The sequence below is a fragment of the Boleophthalmus pectinirostris genome, unplaced genomic scaffold (assembly GCF_026225935.1).
Source record: "Boleophthalmus pectinirostris isolate CB_2022bp ecotype Guang Dong unplaced genomic scaffold, ASM2622593v1 HiC_scaffold_17, whole genome shotgun sequence".
NCBI lineage: Eukaryota > Metazoa > Chordata > Actinopteri > Gobiiformes > Gobiidae > Boleophthalmus > Boleophthalmus pectinirostris.
Window position 1 is genome coordinate 11,604,160 of NW_026571115.1, and position 18,430 is coordinate 11,622,589.

At 41.1% G+C, this 18,430-nt stretch overlaps 1 protein-coding gene across 3 annotated transcripts in view; it reads right to left on the reverse strand.

Moving 5' to 3' along the window:
- Positions 1-17,099: 17,099 nt before the first annotated feature.
- The window catches only part of LOC129408700 (alpha-2,8-sialyltransferase 8F-like), a 35,731-nt gene continuing 34,400 nt past the window's right edge, over positions 17,100-18,430 (reverse strand). For all 3 annotated transcript variants that reach the window (XM_055153015.1, XM_055153013.1, XM_055153014.1), the window contains one exon: positions 17,100-17,834. In XM_055153015.1, the coding sequence (XP_055008990.1) occupies positions 17,354-17,834 (481 nt within the window). In that variant the 3' untranslated portion in view covers positions 17,100-17,353. The remainder of the gene's footprint in view (positions 17,835-18,430) is intronic.

An 18,430-nucleotide genomic window follows, 5' to 3' on the forward strand; every position in this document is an offset into this window, starting at 1 on the left:
CAGAGGATTCAGACTGCTGGACTGACTGTGAACCCAAAAAAGTGTGCAGTGGCCCATAGGGAAGTCGAGTACCTGGGGTACACTATTGGCTATGGCAAAATTAAGCCTCAAGTTCAAAAAAATGGAGGCTATCCAATCCTTCCCTGTGCCCACAACAAAAAGGAAGGTCAGGGTTCCTCGGCCTGGTGGGATGGTACAGGAAATTCATCCCTCAGTTTGCCGAGAGATCCACTGTCCTCAGTGACTTAACAAAAAACTCTGCCCCAAACAAAGTTCGCTGGACGGAGGCATGCAACAGAGCCTTCATTGACCTGAAGGAGGCTATTTGCACCCGACCGGTCCTGCAAAGCCCTGATTTTGACCAGCCTTTCATCCTGCAAACAGATGCTTCTGGGGTGGGACTGGGAGCGGTCCTCCTCCAGGAGAAGGATGGAGAACGAAGGCCAGTGGTATTTCTGAGTCGTCGGCTGCTGGACCGGGAGACTCGATACTCGGCTGTAGAGAAGGAGTGTCTGGCGATGAAGTGGGCCATCGACTCTCTGCGATACTACCTGCTTGGGAGACACTTCGTGCTGGAGACAGACCACAGAGCACTGCAGTGGCTGGATCGCATGAGAGAGGCGACACTCGGATCACAGGATGGTACCTTGCGCTACAGCCCTACAACTTCACCGTCCACTACAGACCAGGGAAGACCAACATCGTGGCTGATTGCCTATCAAGACTGGAAGAAGAGTAGCTTCGCTTTTCTGAGAGGAGGGGGGAAATGTAACAAACAGGCTGGTTTGTTACCCCAGAACCACACTTAGCACCTTCACCCTTCACTAGAGCACTTTAAAACACTACACTTTCCTTGCACACAGCACTTTTAACATATTTGCACATCACAAAATAAATTGCACACAATTGGTTTTAAAAAAATATTTATTGGCTTTCCTTTAACCATTTTTTATTCCTGAGGCACAGCACTTTAGTTGGAAGTTGCTTGTCCCTGGAGGAAAAGGGAGACAATAACAAATTACATTTTAAAATTGACTTTGTGCAATAAATATGGTGCAATATCTGTTTTTAGAATGTTTTAAAGTGTTGATGTGTTTAGTGTATTTTATTGTGTTTTTAATGAATGGTGGATCTGCTTTTACTTACCTCCCCTTTTTATCTTCTGTCCAGGTGGGAAAAGAGTCCCCCGGAAACGAGCTCCCTCTTTTATGGTTCCGGGCTGGACCACGTGTAACATTTTGTACAGGGGTTTTAGGTTTGGTGTTTTATTGGTTTATGGGTTTTAACATTTAATTGGTGTATGGTTTTAGGCTTTTATGTATATAGTTGGTGGTTTTAATAGTTATCTGGGTTTTGGGTTGTTTTAAGGAGGTTTAGGTTTTAGTTTTACGCTAATGATAATTTTAACCATCCCTGTTTTAGCATAGTGGTTTTATCCAATCAGTAGGACCGGCATAAAAGGCGCCTTCAAGATCAGTCTGTGTTCTGCTGCTGGAGAGGAAACTGCTGCCTGCCTCCGTTTTGCACCCTGCACTTTTTGCACTTGCACTTTTGTAATCATTGAAAAACAAAAGTAAACTGTGGACCACAAGTACCGGTCTGTGTCTGGATTAGTTTTTTTACCTTGCTCACTGAACCCCAAGCCGCTCACGGTCAACAGACGTTACACAAGTGCTCGAAATGAGTTTCCTCCGCAGGGTGGCTGGGCGCTCCCTTAGAGATAGGGTGAGGAGCTCAGTCACACGGGAGGAGCTCGGAGTAGAGCCGCTGCTCCTCCACGTCGAGAGGAGCCAGTTCAGGTGGCTCGGGCATCTGTTCCGGATGCCTCCTGGGCGCCTCCCTCAGGAGGTGTTCCGGACATGTCCCACCGGAAGGAGGCCCCAGGGAAGACCCAGGACACGCTGGAGGGACTATGTCTCTCGGCTGGCCTGGGAACGCCTCGGGATTCCCCCGGAGGAGCTGGAGGACGTGTCTGTGAAGGAAGTCTAAGAGTCCCTGCTTGGGCTGCTGCCCCCGCGATCCGGCCCCGGATAAGCGGACGAAAATGGATGGATGGATTGTCATTTGTATTTCTCTATAAATACTTAGAACTCAGATGCTCTGTGTAGGAGACTTGGGAAAGGTCACTGAGAGGATACAGAAGATCCAATCTGTATTCCAAAAAACTCACCCGGGCTTTGCAAATGGATTAATTATATATTATTCAAGAGAGATATCTAAATTTTTCCACAACACCACTTCGGAGAGATCCATGTTGTTAGAGCTCAACTCGTAAGCAGATTTATTTTTTTATTTTTTATTTTTTAAATGTTTCATATTTGTGATAAAAATACAGAAATCGCATAATAAGGCATCCTTGCCACAACTCAATGTGACTGGAATGTGAGAAATGGCCATAAGGCAGAAATAAGTCTAAATGAACCATAAATGAGCCATAAATGAGCCATAAATGAACCATAAATGAGGTGTAAATGAGGCGTAAACAGGAGTGGTGTAATCATATTTTGTACTATTACTGCACTAAACTTTTAAAATAAAGCTTTATGTCTCTTTTGGGCATCCCGAATCATACATTGCTCATGCTGGAGATTTGGCTGATAGCCAATACATTAAAAAGTGCAAATATTGGTCTGATTTATTGGTGAACTAACATCTTTTATGTATACACTGCTCAAAAAAAAAATAAAGGAACACTCTGAAAACAGATGTTAATGTGAAAAACAAAAAGTGTGATTATCACTAATGGGAGTATGAAGCCACTCATTAACTGTACAGAAGTTGCACAGATCCAGATCCACTTCCTCAGGACCACATGCAGATTTGCCATTGCAGGGAGATTGAATGTGTCTCCCAGCACAATCTCCAGAACATGGAGATTTCAGGAGGCATTTACTCTAGTGGGGCTGGATAGGGCCCTAGAACGTTCTCAACCCATATCTGCTCCTTCGTGCAAGCAGGAACAAGTTGAGATCACAAGATATTGAGAAGCATTTTGTTTCACAGAAATTAAATTTTGGCACAATGGACAAGACTGCCACATCATTATTTCACTTTGATTTTCAGAGTGTCTGTAAAATTAAGTCCTCAGTAGGCTGAACATTTTATATCCATTAAAGGAGGTGGCATCCTTTTGTTCCTAAGATATTACCACGTACATATTTAGATATCCAGCATTTCACCTTGAGATCTGATGCTTTTCTTTTTTGTTTTTTGTTTTTGTGAGCTGTATACTTTTTTTTCTCATTTTGAAATTATTTTAAGGCATATTTCAGAATTTAGTGGATGTGTGGATCTTAATAATTCCTTGTTATTGTTCCATATTGAGATTTTTGCTTTTAAAATGTGTGTTGTAGAAAAAAAAAACATTATTATTATTAAAATTTTTCTTACCTGTGATCAATGGCGTTGTCTTGAACTTTGGTCCTTATTGTCTTTGTAACAATGGAGATAGAATCCACTTCACTAAAAGAAAAGGTCATTCCATTAATTAAAGGCTTCTGATTTCAAACAATGCACAAAAATTCATTAAATCCTATACAAAACCAAACAAGGATTTTCATTTCTTTTATAGATGGTGGTGTGAGCGGTTGGAAATAAGTGCAACATATAAAGTGATTTTGACATCCAGAACACTTCCCTCTGAAAAGACAGTTATCCCAGGAGAAATGTTAAGACTGGGACAACCCGAATACTGAACTGAGGATAAAACTTGGTGGAAGAAAAGTTTTAAAACTTGTCTTGGAAAAAATGGCTAACAGCTAGCATCCACGACCATGACTACCTGATTGTGATTACATGATGGATGATGACCTGGAAGATTTTGAGAATATGGAGACGAATATACCAAAAAGTAAAAATGACCACACTCCATGCAAAGCCCCAATCCCAACTGAAAAAGAAAGCTGAAACGTGAGCACTGAAAATGTCCTTGATGTGATCAAAGCTTTGGCGGTCTGGAATATCTTTTAAAATGTGATTTTGAACACACCACACAGCACCTACTCCCTCATGAGCCTCTCGCTGTGGAACGCAGTCTAAAAAGAAGGCCCCAAGTGAAATCCCAAAGTTTGTCATGGCCAACGGACAAGAAAACAAAGCCCTCGGAAAGGCCATGCTGCTCCTCAACCTGCACGACTTCCACGGCACTCTTGGAGTTCACGTAGTAGCTGACGACAACCTATGCATGCCACTGCTCCTCGGGCTCAACTTCATGATTATGTCTCAGATTACCCTGAAGCCACATCTCCGAAAGTACATAATGCTTGGTGGAAAGGAGTACACATTTCTACCCAAGGCACGAATGATGCTTCAGTGGAGTCATAAGGCACCTCCTGTAAACTTCTATGTGGCCAAAACAACCCAACCTGTCATTCTCCTATTCGAAGCTCAGCCTGAAGTGGTGCGGCTGCTGCTGCTAAAGTGGCCCACTGTTTGTACTGAAACCACCAGTACCACTCAAGTGATCAAACACAAAATCATAACAACTGACGGAGTGCCGGTGTGAAGAAGAGCCTACAGAGTGTCAATCCAAAAACAAGCAGTCATTGAAGAAAAAAATACAAAAAATACTTGAAAATTATGTCATTGAGCCATCCACCTCACCATGGTCTTTACCTGTCATCCTCACTCCAAGAAAAGATGGTACACCATGGTTCTGTGTGGACTACAGAGGCCTAAATGCAAAAACCCAGCACGATGCCTATCCCATGCCCCAATACATGAGATCCTGGAGTCTCTGGAAGGCACTCAATATTTCAGCTCCCTGGATCTTAAGAGTGGATACTGGCAGGTGGCCATGGATGAAGGGAGCAAACTCAAGACCTCTATGACAACCCACCTGGGCCTCTTTCAGTTTAAGGCAGGGGTCTCAGACTCGCGGCCCAGGGGCCAACTGTGGCCCTCGGAAGGATTTTTTGCGGCCCTCCACTTAATTCCAAAGAATAATGTCAGTGCGTCCTTCGCGCATAGATGTACGCACAATCCCACCCCCCTACCGCGGACCACACTGACAGATGAATCTGCAATCGGTGCCCATGTAGATTCACAACAACAGATTATTAACACAGTTTACATCCCAAAACTCAATTTACAGCAGTTGTGAAGCAACGAGTCTAAGTGGATCTGTTAATACGAGTACACGTGCACATACGGCGTCACCGAAGAACCAAAACAAACCACACATGGTGGTACACGTGTGCGCACTTCACTTTACGCTCCCACAACCACAGTATCAGAGCGCAGAGGAGGCGCTGACAGAATTCTCACGTTCATAAGTATGGGACCTTTATTAGAGGGGGTAATAAGAAATAAAAAGACACTGACAGTCTGTTTACCTGCTCAACACTCGGTGCGTAACTTGCTGGCAACCAGATGACCAAGCTCCACCTGTGTGTCGCCGAATTCCACGCGCACTCAGCGGCAAATATAGCTGTCCCATCAATATGAAAAGACGACAAAACTTCAGTGATCTATTCCAGAGGCTTGGCGACATATTAGCAAAAAGTACGAGGCAAAAACAAGCGTCTAACATCCATGTTTGACATACGAGAAGCAGATACACTCCAGTGTTGTCCGCTTTCACACCGGCAAACGAACCAAAACTGGTCCGATTAACGAGCCTCTGTATCCCGGTAGAAGAGCAATACCTCCAGTAATCAATACTGATGTTCCCTGTTAATACCACGGGCCGTCCTCATCTTATCACCATGAACTCATAAAACAGCATGTAGAACTTTGTACAAACTCACCGCATCAGCCCAGAGTTCGAGTAACAGCAGCAGCCAACAGCGCTCACAGTAGCGCACAGCTCCTCAGGACGGGGCTGGGGTCTGGTCCTTGGTCAATGACTGGGTCTGAGCGGGTACGTTCCGCCGTCTGCGCGCTGGTTCCGTGCGGGGAAAGCGAGAATGCGCTGTGGACTACAGGTCTGTGCGAGCTGCTCCGGTCCTCCGTGCTCAAGAACCGCGGCTGGTTCCAAGGTGGTGCAAAGCATCCGGACAGAAGCATGAATCCAGTTTAGCTGGTGTCCGTCCTCCGCGCATTTGGTTCTTCCTGGGGAAAGCGCTTTTCACTCCCCGCTCCACGTCATCTGAGCCTGGACAGAACCGGAGCTGCTCCTGCTGGTTCGGGACTCTGGTTTGGATCTAGTCCAACTGTATTTCTCACTCTAGACTAAAAGCAGGACATTTTTTAAAGGTGAATCAATTGAATGGGCGATTGCCTATTGCCATAAAATTATTTTTGTTAATTAATTTGGTTAATTAAAGCCTAAAATAACAAATGCTGGTTCCTACATGATTACGGGGAACACCGGGACCTCTCTGTGCGTGCAGGTCCTGAACAGACGTACACACCCCCAATTTTGACTCACTCTGGAACCACACGTTCGCACATTGGTATTTGTTCTGATCTTCGTGTGTTACATTCTCTGTATTGGCCATTATTGGTAAAATAATTCTGTGACGTCAGTGATGTGCGCCTGGGAGCTGTCCTCATGCAGACTGTTGATGGTGAAGAGCGTCCCATTGCCAGAGCTCTCCGTGGTGCTGAAGTCCATTACTCCACAGCTGAAAAAAATATCTAGCTGTTGTATGGGCTGTCGAAAAGTGGAAGCATTTCCTCAAAGGCACCACCTTTGATGTTTACAAAGACCACAGTGCTCTAGCCTGGGCTAGAGTCCCAAGACATCCTCACGTCTCACATGCTGGACCCTGCAGCTCCAAGCTTTCACATTCCGGGTCCACTACAAAAAGGGTTGCTGCAACGTTGTTCTGGATGCTCTCTCTCGTGCGCCTCAACCACCTGTTGGAAATGTGGGTCTTACTGTTCTTAAAACATACTGGTCTGATATTCCAAGCTCAATCCAAGAAATGGCTGATGCCCAAAAGTTGGACCCCACCTGTCAAGAGCTTGGACCGTCTACCAGCCAACCCGGTCCTGGCCGCATCCATTACCAGCTCCAGCAAGATGTGTGGTACAGGGGAGTTCCATCTAAGCATGGGGGCTACAACTACCAACTAGTGGTCCCTGCTGCACTGGTACCACAATTCCTCACATATTTTCACAACAGTCCTTTTGGTGGGCACCTGGGCAGGATGTAGACATTGTTAAAAATTCTTCAGGTGGCATGGCGGATCACAAATGTCACATTAAGTGTCAACAAAATAACAATGAAACTAACTGTTTTAAGTTTTCCTGTTTATCTTCCTCAGTCTGTAATGTCTGGACTGTACTCAAATCAAGATTAACATTGTTTTATTTTATTTAAATTTTTTGACTATTTTTAGATTTTTTTTTCCCCCAAAATGTTTCATTTTTGTGATAAAAATACAGAAATTGCTCTGAAAAGTAAACTAGATATGTCACAAAATTTTACTCCATGGACAGTAGAAAAACAACAATTCCCATTTCAAAGCCGAATCAGATGTCACTAAAAATTAATCCAGGTGAACATAGGCCTATTTACATTTGTTGAATTTTAGCCCCATTTTATATACCGTATTTTCCGCACTATTAGGCACTCTGGATTATAAGACGCACTGTCATTAAATGGTCTATTTTCAAACTTTTTTTCACAAACAAACCGCACCAGACTTTAAACGAAATACAACAGTTCGATGGGTCAGTGGGACTTTGTTTGTGGCGTTCACGGTGACTCTGGGCTTTGTTCAGTTGTGGCGTGTAGGGAGGGTGCTGTCTGGGACCAACGGATTGTTGGAGTGTTCATAGTGTCTCAGTTGTTCAGTTGTGTCTAGAATTGGCACATTGCACCCGCTTTTTCGGTTTGTTCCTTCGTTCCGTTCCTCGTCTGCGTGGAGTGATGAGTGTGGCTGCGGGTGTGTTTTGCTGTGCGGTCGCTGTCTGCTCCGTGTGTGTTTGCGTGCGCTGCAGGTGGTGCGGCTTTGTAGTTTACTGAAGACATGCTGTGACACCCAAGTGGATTCTTGTATAGGGCGCTCTGGATTGTGGGGCGCACAGTCGTTTTTAGATGGAGTTGGAGGCGTAAGAGCACGCCGTATGGTGCGGAAAATACAGTATTTATTTTTTCATTTGTGGATGTGGAGTACGAGCTGATCTTTCCATGGCTAATTACACTGAAAATACATGGATTATACATTTTTCTTTTTACATACCCAGGATCTTAACACTTCCTTTTTATGAACAGGCAATGGACAAAAAGAAATAAATGAAATAAAATCCCCCCTCACCTTAAAAACAAGCGCTGCGTGGAGACGCAGGCGAGTGATGAGACACGTCCACGATAGCTCTGACAACCAAATCCTTTAAAAAAAAAAATTTGCGGCCCAAATCCCATTTTGTTTGGGACCACTAGAGAGCATTTTCCTTTGGGACATGCTAGTGCTGCATTTTAGTGATTATTTCAGCATGAAACGAGTCAAATCCAAAAAACATGAAACGACTGAACAAGGCCTTGCCCAAGCATCGGGCTCAACAGAAATGGAGGCGCTTGAAGTAGCCGAGTCAGCTGACACTGAAGCTGACAAGGTGGAACCATCCAACCGGGCCTTGCTAGAAGCAATCAAAGATCTCAAAGGTGAAGTCACCAAAAATAAAGATGACATTTGCAAAAGCTTGGACATTCGTATCGAACGGGTCTATAGTGACTTGAGAGGGGAAATAAACACGGCCAAAACGCATCTCCATGCATTCATTGCTAATCTGGCAGCTAAGGCTAAAACAACTAGCAACACTGTCGGAGATTTAGAGAAAGCGTCAACTTCTCATTCAGACATGATTGACTCCCTACAGCAACAAGTGAATAATCTGAGGTTTCCAAGCTGACACAAAAATGAGAAGACCTGGAGGGAAGGTCCTGGAAACACAACATTAGAATCACCGGGATCCCAGAAGGATGTGAAGGGGCAAAGCCGAGGGACTTTATCGCTAACAAGCTAAGAGAGGTCCTCAATTTAGATGAAATGCCTTTAATCAGTAGAGCGCAGTCAGTCGGCAGCAGCCCAGTCCATCTCAACCACCACGACCGTTCATTTTACGTCTACACAACTACCACACTCTTGAGGACATTCTGCGAAAAGCGGCCGTGGTGAGAGACCTTCTGTTAGATTTGTGTTCTCATACACAGTGTTATTTTATTATAACTTTATTATGCACTTTATTTTGTACTGTGAATGTTTTTATTTTTACGAGTATGCACTTCCTGTAGAGTTCACTTCCGCTGTCTTGTTGGATAAAAACGCGGGATCTTGCTGCTGTGATGTTATGCTGCACGTTAAAAATAAAAGACACAAAGAAGCCAAAACGTGTCTTTGCCTGATTCAAGCATGTCCAAAGAACAAGATAATCTAACAAGCGCAACACCTTCATTATCATGACAAAACCACACAGATCTTCCCTGACTACCGCTCCAACTATAGCAAAACGAAGGGCGCTATTCAACAGAGCCAGAAGTCTACTGCGCGACCATCCCGGTGTACGGTATACTTTACCCAGCGAGACTCATCATGACCCATGACGGTGTCCTCTTTCACCGACCCGCAGAAAGCTGAGGAATAAGCGGAGCGTCTCTCCTCAATGCCGCCGGTTCCTGGATCAAGCCGAAGCCAATAAAGGAGACCCTGCCACTGCTGGACCATAAATACTGTGACTTTCTTAAGTCTTCATGTCCTTTTTGTGATCCAAGGGTCCACTACAATAAAGCTCTGAGGTGAAAATATTGAACTGAATTCAGAATTCTGATTTTCATGTTAAAATGCCTATAATTGTTCATTTAGTTTTTGTATAAGTTAACATGCCCTCACGTGGTCAGGTTAATTTGAAATTACTTTTATGTCTACATTATATTTCGACTTTTGCTTTGCATGCAACCAAGTAATATTAATTTTAATTAACAATATAATTACTGTTTTGTGTATACTGCAAAAAAATTTATTTACGTTGTTGTTTTTCAAATGGCTTTGCATAATTAGGCTTGACAGGCTATCTTTAGTATGAGTAACAGTCTTAGTAAGTTAGGTTACTCTGACAGGGAAAGTATGTTTTGTTTTGTTTTTTCTTCCAGCAAGTTTTTCCCTACCTTCAACAACATAAGCGTTAGCCAGAGGTGTTTTTTGGTTGTTATGCTTTTGTTCTTGAGTATGCAGAGTCAATTCAGCTTGATATGTAAATTACTTTACATGCGGTCTAATTCACTTAGACCATCTGGGCTATTACTTTCCAATCGTGTGCCAATTTACTTTTAATATGTGACACATGTCAGACACAGAATGTGAAAAAAGGACTGATATTTACAAGGTGGAACATACGGGGCTGTAATAATCCAGTAAAAAGAGGCAAGATTATGCATTTCGTGAAGTCACTACATTCTGATATAACTTTCTTGCAGAGGACATATTTAAAAAAATAACTGTCATAATAGACTGAGAACAAAGTGGGTAAGAGATGTATACCACTCATTTTTCTCTGCCAAGGCTAGGAGAGCAGCTATATTAATAAAGAAAGGTGTACCTTTTAATCATAACTCAACAATAGTTGATAAAGATGGTCGTTATGTGATCGTCTCTGGAGATGTTTACAATACATCAATAACTCTTGTCTGTTTGTATGCACCAAACTTGGATGACCCCATCTTCTTTTAAAAAAAGTATTTGGTTTAATCCCTGATCTGTCACAAACTAAACTGATAATATGTGGGAATTTTAATACACCCTTAGACCCCTACCTTGATCAGTTGTGATAGAAATTTAGACTGTGGAAAGATTTCTCTCAATCTGTCTTGTGTAAATTAATGTGATTTCTACCTGAAACCCAGACCAGTCATTAACATGTGTAAAAGTTCATAAGGCACAACTGTCTCCGCCTTCAGGAAGCCTTTTGTTATCATCAACTGTATGTTCATTTAGCACCAGCCTCTGAAACCAAAGTCACTCTGCATTGATATGTATGTAACTTGTATTTCTGTATAAATACTGAGAGCTCAAATGCTCTGGGAGGGACATGGGGAGAGACATGAGAGATGGGGGCAGACATGGGAGACATGTGAGATACTACTGGGGGTGAGAGGCTGTTGGGCTTTGGCCGGAACAGGCCTAGGCCCTGTCCATATCTGCTGTAACAAGAATAAACCTTGGTCTATATTTCAAAAACTCATTGGGCTTCGCAAATTGATTCATTATTTATCTTCAAGGGATATATAATTTTTTCCACGACAATTTGGTGTCAGAAGTGTTATCCAGATGGAATTTTGTCTGTTTTTCTTTTTTCTCGGATGCATGGAGCAAAGAAAGACATGGATGGACATTGGCTTCTGTCCTGGATCATCACCACTGGATTCAAACAAGATTTGCTTGGTGAGCTTTTGCAAAATAGACAGAAATAAAGTACCTCATTGCATCAATCTCAGACCACAGGTGTCATCTGATGAATTTACATACTTGGGTATTGAAATTACCAAACAATTTTCATCCCTCACAAAGTCAAATTTTCCACCTCTTCTGGATCAACTAAAGAGTAAAATTTAGTTTTGGAAAACCCTGCCAACTTCACTTTTCGGTAGGATAAATGCAATTAAAATGTTTTTTTTGGTTTGTTTTGTTTTGTTTTTTACCACAAATTTAATATCTCTTTCAAAATATTCCCGTATTCCCAACCAAGTCATTTTTAAAAGAAAACTGACTCAATCATTCAACCTTTCCTGTGGAACTATAAAACTCCTAGAACAGCTAAGAAATATTTGACTAAATCTAAATTGACTGAGGGTCTATCCCTTCCAAATTTCATGATGTATCTCTGGGCATGTGCCTTTAAGGACATTTGTTTTTTCACTAAAGTTCCTGATACTCACCCTACCTGGTTAACTATAGAATTGAATCCAACAAATACAAAGAAAGTTGGGAGAAGGACATGGATATTCAGATCCCTGTTCACATCTGGGAAGACTGCCTTGAATCTATATATTCATGCTCCAATAATGCAAAACAGTGTCTTGTACAATTTAAAATTATACATAGGCTTCACTATTCCAAAGAGAAAATACATAATATTTTCCCCAATGTCTCTCCGGCTTGTGATAAGTGTCATTCCTTTGATGCAACGCTATACCATGCATTTTTCTCATGTCCAAAAGTGGCCACCTACTGGTCTGATGCGTATAAAACAATATCGCAGATTGTTGACATTAATGCCGGAACCTTTGTTAATTATCCTTGATACATCAGAAGTATTTAATAATCAACATCAGCCAAAAAGCAGTTAATTTCCTATTGTCTTATTATCGCTAAGAAATTACTCTTAATGTCATGGAAGGGGCCATCAGTACCAAGCTCTAAAATGTGGCTACGAGACCTTGTTAACATTTTACATCTAGAGAGAATATGATACTTGTTAAAGGATAAAGTACAGTCATTTAAGAAAGTGTGGCAACCTCTTTTTTAGAATCTGTAACATTATGAGTAACATCTCCAAATTCACAGATATACGTACCGCCACAGCCTGTTATTATGTTTGTTCTCAGTTTTGTGGGATTTATTTTTATTTTAACTTTTATATACCAAAAGTACTGAGTGCTGTTGATCCTGTATAATTTGAGTTGTGCTCTGTTTTTGGCTCAATAAAAATGTTATGAGTAAAAACAAGCATTGCGTGCATGCTCTCTCTCTTCCCTGAACTCCCTCTGGGTCTGTCTAACCTGCTCTGTTCCCATGGGTCCTCTTCCCTGACTTTATTTCTTGCGTAAAAATTTACAACAAAAATCTGTGTGTTGATATTGAATTAATAGTAAATAGTAAGTAACAAAGTAAGTAAACCAACTAAAATTATTTTAAAATTTTTCAAAATGAACTTCCTATTGAAACTGTTATCGTACTTGTACAAGGTGATGTGGCATTAGGAGGACTTTATACCAGATGCCCTCCCTGTTACTGTGTTTAGAGGAAGAAAAGCAGCACATGGTGAGTTTTGTTTCTGCAGATACACTTCTAATGTTCTTGTGATTCTGTTCTGGTCCGTTGTTGTAGTAATAATTGCTATAAGTGTATTTAAACATGTACAACAGAGTAGATCATCAGAATGTGATCATCATGTGTTATTCTGTGTCCACAGAGACCAGAGCTTCTTCACTGGAATAAATCTTCACACTGTCCAGCTCCAAACTGTGTATCTCTGTCCCTGCTCTCTTTGAGTTTGATTCTGTTTAAGACAATACAGAACTGTGGAAAACTAAAGACTGTTTTTGTATTCTTTTACAGAATTAGATCAATTAAATTAAATTATACATACTTATACATTTCATGATAAGGTAACATAATATAAATATGCATATTCAGCATGATTTGTTCAAATTTCATCAACATGAAAAAGTGATGTTCATGTTCCGAGAAAAATATGTGTAGAGGGCTTCGAAAAAAGTTTCAAAGCCTAAACATAATTTTATTGCGTGCAACCGCTTTCCATAACTTTTTTACGCAAATCCAGCAACTTTTTTTTTTTCAGTGCACTCTTTGAGAATATTACTGAAAGTGCAGAGGTTCTGTAGAGCCACTGAAATGTTTGTAAATTGTGGTGTGAGATCTTGTGTTGTCACGATCAGATGTTATATTTATTCATTTATGTGTAAAACCATGAATCTGAGCAATCGAATCATTGAAGCTCTAGTGTGTCCTGTGAAGAGCTCTGTCAGATTCTTCTCTGTGGAGACACTGGCGGTCTAGTCTGTAAATATTATAACGTGCACTGTATTTAATTTTTTTTTAATTCTTACTATTTTCTTTTTAATACTATGAGCCAGATGTTACGTGTTCTTAATAAAGATTGAATTGAACTGAATATTCTCAGAAGAGTCATGTTTAACAGACTAGAAATCATAAACAAGTCATAGTCATAAACAAGGATAAGATATAATAATCTTATCTGTCACTGACCATTAACCATCTGCTATATGGGTATATGATGAAGCTGAATTTAGGTTTATAACCATATATGAAAGCTTTTCACTCTTAAACTTTAGACAAACTCAATTAATCCACAAGGGGAGTTTTCTGGACACAGTAACTCACACATCACAAAATCAATATCACAAGATAAATTGCCCTTTACTCAAATTCAAATTGTAAATGCTACAGTGATGATTTGAAAGAAATGTCAAAATAACGTAGTAGCAGAATTGGAGAAAATAAATGTATTTAATTTAAAATATCAAATGAGTGACTTACCTCAGATCTAAATTAAGGATAACCAATATAATGGATAAAGTCCCCAAAGTTATGCTGAGAAATAAAAAAAATGTACAGCAGTGTCTTCTCATGGCTGTGGGGCATGTGAGGTAACTCTCTCTCTCTCTCTCTCTTCTCTCCAGTGTTTCTTCTCTCACCTGAAACAAATCTGCTCATTATGTGGTTCCATTCCCTCTGTTACACCCATAAAGCCGACAGGTAGAACTGTTAGATAATAGAGGGTGCTCTCACTGGTTTAAACACAGTGCATTCCTCTTGGCCAACCACCTGCTGATTATATTCTGCTTTGCCAATCAGGTTTGAAAGAGTAACATGTTGTGTAATAGTGAGTTATTATCAGATTACGTTACTTCTTGCTTTTGTAGTACTAGTCTAGTTCTAAGTTATAAGGAGCCACATCTGTGAGTATGTGAGCATGCCCTGGAGGCTTTCATTCATTGTATTGTTGTTTTAAACCTTATTTATCTTGGCGTATTATTTCCTTCGCAAAATAATCCAACTGTATACCACACATCTTCCCATAAAGACCTGGCGTTTGACGTAACAAACATTATCACCTTGATCTGATCTGGTCGCTGCTTTAGACATTCTTTAGATGCTTTTTTCTAACAACTGCGCAAATAAAAATGGTCAAGCTCAAAATGTTATCTGTGTCTTCACTGTCATGGATGTAGTGTTTGTGTAGACATATAGGCTTGTATAATGTGTACAATTATTTATTTCACACAATTCACTACTGTAACTCTGACTGTTACTGTGCCCAAAATAATAATGCTGATAGTTTACATGGCCTGAATTGACATGAATTAACATGATCCAAAGTCATTTCCCACTTTCCTAACACATTCCTATCATCCCAGTTATTCACTGTGAAGAGTTCACCAGAGCATCACATTGAAGTTAAATATGCCAACAGCACACTTCCTGGTTCATATAAACAGACAGCACACAGCCCTCTTATTTTGACCCTCAGAGGTGCTTTTACAAAATTTATTTTCAGGTATGGCCAAGAAGGAGTGGGTTTAAATAAGTCTTACATCTTCCCACTCCTTTTTGAACAATCTTTAATTTGAGTCAATCTATGAAATTGTACTAACTGTACTCTGCTATGATGTAGGACAAATAAAAAATTATAGGGTTGTTGAGGGAGCATATTGTCCCATGTAAAGACAGAGCACACCTTGTCTGGAGGGCAAAGTCTGCTGGTATGGCTTGGTACTTCCGAGTTGCCTTTTGGTCATCATAATAGTGATTTCTGAAAACTCTAAGGGTGATTACTAAAGAAGCCAGAACCCATACATGTCCACATTGTTGCATATTTTTAAAGCCAAGTTAACCATCTTTTATTGGGGTCCAGTCCCTGTGAAGGCCAGAATGAGTCCAGTATTCAGAGTTCATAAAAACAATGTGGGTTCTTGAAGTCCTCCAAAGTGTACACAGTTCTCAATAGCATCTGTGCTCTTAGTCCAAAGGAGAAGTTTGGGAGAAACAGCAGGGAATCTCCATACTGATATCCTCTACAAAGTGCCAAAATACAATTTTAATGAAAGAGTGAAACAAGGGATTCACCAAGAATACAAATAAACCAACAAATATTAATACTCCAGTTTGTAATCTGAGTGCCTCATCTTTCCTCAAGTTATCTTCAATGCTATTGACTGATAGATTTCACCCCCTTCACCTCAGCACCACCATTCAGAAGGTTCAGAAATAGATTTTTTTATTTATTTTTTTGTCATTACGGAACAAGTGGCTAGGTTGGAGTTCTAATTTTTCAGCGTCAGTAGAGGGTCTCTAAGTTTTTTGATATGGGGTTACTTTTGTCTCATTAATATTCACAAATGCACAGATGGTGATCGACAAATAATTAATTTGTATATGTGTTTTAATATCCACACATGCAAATTTAATATTTGTAACTTGTATTTTGGTATTTACAAATAGATGTGCATTTGTAAATATATCTTTTTTCATTTGCAAAGAATAATTTCATTAGTAAAACTGAAAATTCTGTTTGTAAAATGTGAGTCACATTTGTGGATCACACGAATCCACCGATTTCGTGATGTAATTTTGAGCCACTCATTTTGAAAAATCCACAAACTCAGACAGATCCACAAATACAGACACGTCCTTGACTAGCGGGGGCAGCAGCTGGCGCACAAAACATTTGACACTGGTGAAATCGAAGCATCTCTTACTAACTCAGTGTATTCCTCTTGGCCAACCAACTGCTGTTTTTTTCTGCTTTGCCAATCAGGTTTGAATGAGTAATATGTTTTGTAATACTGAGGGATTATCAGATTACGTTACTTCTTTTGTAGTAGCTACTAGTCTAGTTATAACTGGTAAAAAAGCCACATCTGTGAGTATGGTGAGCATGCCCTGGTGCCTTTCATTCATTTCATTCATTCCATTCATTTTGTTGTTGTTTTAAACCTTCTTTATCGTGGCATATTATTTCCATTGCAAAATAATCCAACTGTAACCTGTATAAAGTCACTTAGGCTAATGTTTACCCTTATCAAATGCCTCAACAGCTGAGGACTAAACCAGAACTGAACCAGAACTGAACTTGGACTAAACCAAAATTGAGTGTCTGAATGACCCAGAGTTGTGCCCGAGCAGACCATCAGGTGACCGAGGGTGAAAGGACCGGCTCAAAGGTCCGCGCCCCCGCGGGGCTAAAAGCAGCCGTTACCCGAAAGCGCTTTGTGGACACCGTGCTCAGCGGCTCGGGGTCCTCCCTCTCTCTCTGTCTCTCTGTCTCTGTCTCTCTTAATCTTTGACTTGAGAGAGACAGAGACAGAGAGACAGAGAGAGAGACAGAGAGAGAGGGAGGACCCCGAGCCTGTGGAGCACGGTGTCCGGTGACGGCTGCGTTTAACTTTTCGAAAAGAGTTCAAAGTTCATCGCAGAGGCTGCTATCCATAATGTGGTTGTCCAAAAGATACATTTACCATATATAAAATTTCAGAAACAGTTTATAAATAACTTTTAAAGTCTTTTTAAAACTTTTTTTCCTGAAAGTCTAGGAGAAAAATGAATGGGAAAGTTAGTTCCAGAACAGGGGGTGGGCAGTCACTGTTGAGCTCTATAATCAATTCAGTCGTGCATTACTTCTGTGTTCCTTCATTCCAGGCAGTTCAGGGCAGTTTCTGAGGTGGGCACTGTCCCAGGTGAACCTTGAGCACCCCTTCATGATGCAACTTTAGCAAGAGCTCAAACTCGGCCGGCATGGCGTGGAACTTCTTCTTCGTTTGTCTATCGTCATAGTAGTGATTTGTCAGCGGCGCAAGTCCGTATGGGTGATTACTAAAGGGCCAAAATCCGTAGAGGTGCACATTGTTACAGACTTCCAGTGCTAAACTAGCCATGATTAGCCCCGTGCTGAGGCGAATCGCTCGCAGGCCCTGTGAACGCCAAAACACAGCCAATTTTTGGAGGTACTCGGGGTGGAAGAAAATGGGGCGGATTGGGCTCCCAAAGTCCTCAATGGAGTAAAAGGCCCGCATGGACAGGGGCGTGTTGTGGATGAAGGAGAAGGCTGGAATAAGCAGCATCGCCTTTCCATAGACGTTTAGACTGTTCACAAACGGACGCCGGCGACCCATCAGACCCCCATATCTGAAAGCAACAACACATGAATTACCTTCGCTTCGTAAGGTGTGGCTTATTGATACTTCACAGTGACAGTACTCTGGGGGTGTTCTACATGTATCTCTATTGCAGAAAGGTTCAACAGTTATCATGGTGACACAATTCACACATTAACAAAAATATTTTAAGATTTGAAATGGATTTTAATAACACATTTATTTATGAGCCTGTGATCAATATGAGCACTTGTTGAAACTTGTTTAAGCTCACAAATCATCTCTTCTGTTGTACCTTCAACCAAGTCAACTCTTCTTGGTCAAATTGTGATAAAATAAAACTCTAATAAAGTCTGACTTGAGCAACAGAGTTTGAGTAGTGCTTTCATTTCAGTATAGTTTGTTCTTTTACTGTTATCTGGGTTTATTTTCTAACATTCTAACATCTATTCACTAGCTAGGACCACGCCAACAACAACATAGTGCGAAGAAGTTTATTGATAATGTATGAAGCGGGGCAGAGATGGCTGGGTTGAGACTATGGGTGGGGGCTCCGTCTCAATCTTCAATTGGCCCAGCCGGAACGGGACCCCCAAAAGGTTAAAGGAATGCAAGATAGGATGGGCT